This window comes from Erinaceus europaeus, chromosome 12 (assembly GCF_950295315.1).
Source record: "Erinaceus europaeus chromosome 12, mEriEur2.1, whole genome shotgun sequence".
Lineage (NCBI taxonomy): Eukaryota > Metazoa > Chordata > Mammalia > Eulipotyphla > Erinaceidae > Erinaceus > Erinaceus europaeus.
The window spans coordinates 81,173,197-81,178,470 of record NC_080173.1 but is presented as its reverse complement, the minus strand read 5'-3'; the positions used below and the strand labels follow the sequence as shown (position 1 = coordinate 81,178,470).

The window sequence follows — 5,274 nt, the reverse complement described above, 5'->3', positions numbered from 1 at the left end:
ATTTTGGTGGTGGATGCAATGAGTGTGTATGTATGTGTAATAATCTATATTCCTACAACTTTATAATAATGTAAACCAACATTAAATCAATGAAAGGCTATGAAAAAGCAAAAAAAGCATTTCCATTTGAGCAGAAAAACATAGGAGAGACTTAAGTCAGTATAACACTTGGACCCTAGAGATTGGCTATCTTGGAAAACCTATTGCCCATCCTTTCTCCTTTCTTGTAGAAAAGAACTCTGAGAATAATTATGCTTCAGAACTTCTGTGTCCCTTCACGGTATAACTATGGAGTTATAATGAGTCTCAACAATTATTCTGACTATGGACAAGATAAAGCCCTGAGGGATTAATGTTTCAGGAGACTTTATAACCTGATGAATAATTCATAATTTTCTTTGCTATGACAGTCTTTCTTATTTGAGGAGGAAATTTAAAATCTGAATTTCAAGCTCCTCCCAGGACAGGTTTCTCTGCTCCTGGTTGGGAAATTTGTAGCTCTTGTTTCCAATCCATCCTTCTCCTATCTCCTCTGTCTCTGGATGTGAAGGCCAGATCTCCAGGTCTCTTTTCCGGCACTTTTTCCAGCATGCCTCCCCTGAAGAGGAATGACAGATGCTAGACACACTGACTGTAAAGGTTCCCACTGTTCAAAAGGAGTGAAGGTCACAGCACCACTTTTTTGAGAACACCGAAGCAGATCCACTAGGTAGGGGCTGAGGACATTAGAGATTCTTTGATAATAACATCAACAGTAGGTAACGAACAACTGCAATATACGCACTATCTCCTTTAACCATCACATAATCCCCAAATGGTAAGTAGAATTATTGTGTCCTTTTTTAGATTAAAAAGAGAGTAATGGGGGCTGGGTGGTGGCACACCTGGTTGCGCACACATGTGACAAGTTCGAGCCCCTGGTCCCTGCCTGCAGGGGGAAAGCTTCACGAGAGGTGAAGCAGGGCTGCAGGTGTCTCTCTGTCTCCCTCCCTTTCTATAACCCCTTTGCCTCTCAATTTCTGGCTGTCCTATCCAATAAATAAATAAAACTAATAAAAAAATTTTTTTAAAGTAATGAATTGTCTAAAGTTATCCTGTGACTTTGAATACACATTCTCAAATCACATAGACAAAAACAGAAAGAGAGAGAACACTGAGAACCCATCCCTTCTTTAGTTCTTCCTGTTAAGCTATGCCCAAGAAAACAGAATGAAGAAGAGATCATTCTGATTTAGTTATCTCATTCCTGAGCTCTCAGCCTCCTGAAGTAATGCATGTGCACGACAACTCCCATTACTGCTTTATCGTTCAAAAGCACAACACTTCCCACTCCAGCATTCATTCAGTGGTTGCTACATGCTAACAGGTTCCTTCAGAAAATACTTATTTTTATTTTTATTTGTGCCACCAGCCAGATTGCTTTCTTCCTTGCTTCCTCCCTCCCTCCCCTTTCCTCCCCTCCCCATCCCTCCTGCTTGCTTTGCCTCCTTCCTTCTTTCCTTCCTTTCTTCTTCCTCCCTCCCTCCTCCTTTCCCTCTTTCCATCTTGTTTGCCTCCTTCCTTCCTTCCCCCCTCCCTCCTTTCCTTCCCTCCTCCCCCCTTCCTTCCTTCCTTTCTCCCTTCCTTCCTTTCTCCCTCCCTTCCTTCTTTCCTTCACAAATCACTGCTGAGCTCTGGTTTATGGTGATTCCAGGAACTAGATTTGGGAGCTTAGAACCTCAGCAATGAAATTCTTCTGCATAACAATTATGTTATGGCCCTAGCCCTAGCTTCAGAAATATTTCATTGCCAAATCACCAATCAGCTAAACTACTGGGAGTCTCAACTCATTTGGAGGATGTGTAGTTAACTTCTTTGTTGTTCTTAGATGACAAGGGGAAGCACCTGGCCTTTACTGTCCTCACACTCAATGGATGGATATCTCAGAATGCAAACACTTCCAATAAAGTGCATTTCAGTGGCCCCGAATTTTCTGCAACACTAGCTTAAACCCAGTGAACTCAAGGTTCTCACTCTGCCTCTAGCAGCCTGATGATATAGCTCCTGGATCCTCCTACCTTACCTCTTCTTTAATTTTTATCTTTATTTATTTATTGGATAAAGACAGCCAGAAATTGAGATGACGAGGGAGAGAGGAGAGACATCCTGTCCATTCACCTCTGGTTCACATTGTTCACTTCTTAGACATAATAGTCAATGGCTACCTGACAGCCAACCTATAAATAGGAATTATTCTCCTAAATATTATTAACCTCTATATTTAGCATCCCCAACTATAAACACAAGTAATCAAATGTGATGGATAAATATAGTATACACAATAACTTCACTAATAATCCTGAATTATTCTTCTCTTTTTAAATAAATGAGCCATGGGAGAAGGAAACCAATCGTCCGTTCTTGAATTCATCCTCCTGGGAGTAAGTGGTCAACAGGAACAAGAAGACATCTTCTTCATACTCTTCCTGTTCATTTACCCCATCACACTGATTGGAAATCTGCTCATCATCTTGGCCATTTATTCTGACATTCGCCTTCATAGTCCCATGTATTTCCTCCTTGCCAATCTCTCCTTTGTTGACATTTTCTTCTCCTCTGTAACCATCCCTAAGACACTAGCCAACTATATCATGGGAAGCAAAGCCATTTCCTTTGGAGGATGCCTGGCACAGATGTACTTCATGATTTCCTTAGCTAACACAGACAGCTATATCCTGGCTGCAATGGCCTATGATCGTGCTGTGGCCATCAGTCGCCCACTTCACTACACAATAATTATGAGTCCACGGGCTTGTGTTCTGCTAGTTGTTGGCTCTTGGGTAATTGGAAACTCCAATGCCCTCATCCACACTCTACTCACGGCTAGCCTTTCTTTCTGTAGCAAGCAGGAAGTAGCCAACTTTTACTGTGACATTGTCCCTTTGCTCCAGTTGTCCTGTTCTGACATCCAGTTTAATGTGAAGATGATGTACCTAGGGGTTGGTGTTTTCTCTGTGCCCTTGCTGTGCATCATCATCTCCTACATCCGGGTCTTTTCCACAGTCTTAAAAGTTCCATCCACCAAGGGCGTGCGCAAAGCCTTCTCCACCTGTGGGTCCCACCTCACGGTTGTGTCTCTGTACTATGGGACCGTCATGGGCATGTATTTCCGCCCTCTGACTAGCTATAGTTTAAAGGATGCTGTGATAACTGTGATGTACATGATAGTGACCCCAATGTTAAATCCTTTCATCTACAGTCTAAGAAACCGGGACATGAAAGCTGCCCTGGGGAAACTCTTCAGCAAGAGAACGACCTTATAACCAGTATTAGATTCATACAATGATACATGAAATTCATACATTCCTACAGTGGAGACAGCAATCAGCAATTAGGATGCAGCTGGCAACTCTATTAATCCCCTCCAAAAAATCTTCTCTTACTCTCTCTAGCTAGAAGTCTGTCTTTGAAAAATTTTTATAACATATGAGACATACTATTGAAAGTACTGTTTTGTATACATTTCTGTAACTTTTAGTAAACTGACAACACAAAATATTGAGTTTATTTTCCAGCCACTGTACTGAGTATCAGTGTAAACTTGAGACAGACTGAGACTTGCCTTCATATACATATTAGGGATAATATCTATCTGCAGGGGTAGATAGCATAATGGTTATGTAAAGAGACTCTCATGCTAGAGGCTCCAAAGTCTGAGGTTCAATCCCCTGCTGACCAACATAAGCCAAAGGAGCAGTGCTCAAATAAAAAATAATAATAGGGTGGGGGGTAGACAGCATAATGGTAATGTAAAAAGACTCTCATGCCTGAGGCTCCAAAGTCTGAGGTTCAATCCCCTGCTGACCACCATAAGCCAGAGCTGAGCAGTGCTCAAATAAAAAATAATAATGGGGGGGTAGACAGCCTAGTGGTTATACAAAGAGACTCTCCTGCCTGAGGCTGTGAAGTCCCAGGTTCAATCCCTCGCACCACTATAAGCCAGAGTTGAGCAGTGCTCTGGTTAAAAATATATAATAAATAAATGAAATCTTTTAAAAATAATAATAATAAATTAATGACAATAATAGTAATAATATTATTATTACTGTCCTGTCACTGTCATAATGTGTGAGGTTCACAACAGTTCATGTTTTGAAGGCTATATGTCACCACTCAAATACCATTTTTACTAGATTACTTACTATGTCTAATCACACTTAATATACTTAAAAGCCTCTTCATACAGGAGCTATCTTAATATATTACTACAATTTTCATAGTCTTAGTCATATTAATAGAAAACACAAAGAATATTGGTAGAAATGATATAAATGTATGAAAACACTGACATCTAAAATATAATTATGATACATAATCCTACAGGGTGAGACCCACTCCTTACATAAATGGCCTGTCATTTAGGATTCAGAAACAGAGATCACACCTGGTACTTGTAAACCAACAAGATCTAATACTGGGACTTCGTACACAGTGGTATTCTGAAACATAAAATTGAAGTGGAAAACGGACAGATGTGACTTAAAGACTATAAACTACATGAATAAGTATTTCCTTTGAAACTAAGAAAGAAAAGGAAAAGGTTGTGTTTCCAGAGCACAGGAGCTCAGAAGATGGATTATCACACTTATGATGCTCAGAACCCTAGGAGCTATTATATGACTCTATCACTTGGTCTTCACTGCTCTACAGGATAAAAATTCTCATTCCTGGAAAGTTTAAATTCTCGACAAAATTGCCTTTTTTTTTTTAGTTGATGTTCTTTTTATTCTTTGCTAGTGGATCCTCATGCTGAGTTCTCCCAAAATAATTCTGACATAATCTTTGCCCCTCAACTGTGTATTAGCAACACAATGGCCTTAGTAACTGGAATCCATCACTCTAACCAGCAGAGAATTTCCACTTTCTGCATGGCCCACAGAGACATGTTACAATCTGGTTGAATCTTAGCAACATAATTTTAATTATAAAAATAGAAATCCCAAAAGATTATTACTGATACTTTTTTACAACATAATTAACACGTAAAGCAACTATAAAAATACAATTTAGGAATACAGATAGGTTACATAGTTTTAAAAACAAAAAGAAAGAAAAATAGCATAAGATTCAGCATAAGAGCTAATTTAAGAGGGAAGACTATTGGAATGGAAGTGGGGTAGCATGCATGAAAAAAAGAAGATTAGTGTCAGTAAAGTCTTAATTTTCAGATTGGGTAGGAGCCAATGTGTATTTATGATATGGCATAGATAAATGGTAGCCAGGTATGTAGATAGA

General features: G+C 39.5%; 1 protein-coding gene across 1 annotated transcript; it reads left to right on the top strand.

The window, feature by feature from the left end:
- Positions 1 to 2,372: 2,372 nt before the first annotated feature.
- Positions 2,373 to 3,302, top strand: LOC103111533 (olfactory receptor 1A1). Its single transcript, XM_007520820.2, has one exon. It carries the CDS (start codon positions 2,373 to 2,375, stop codon positions 3,300 to 3,302), a length of 930 nt encoding a protein of 309 aa, XP_007520882.2.
- The last annotated feature ends 1,972 nt before the right edge of the window (positions 3,303 to 5,274 follow it).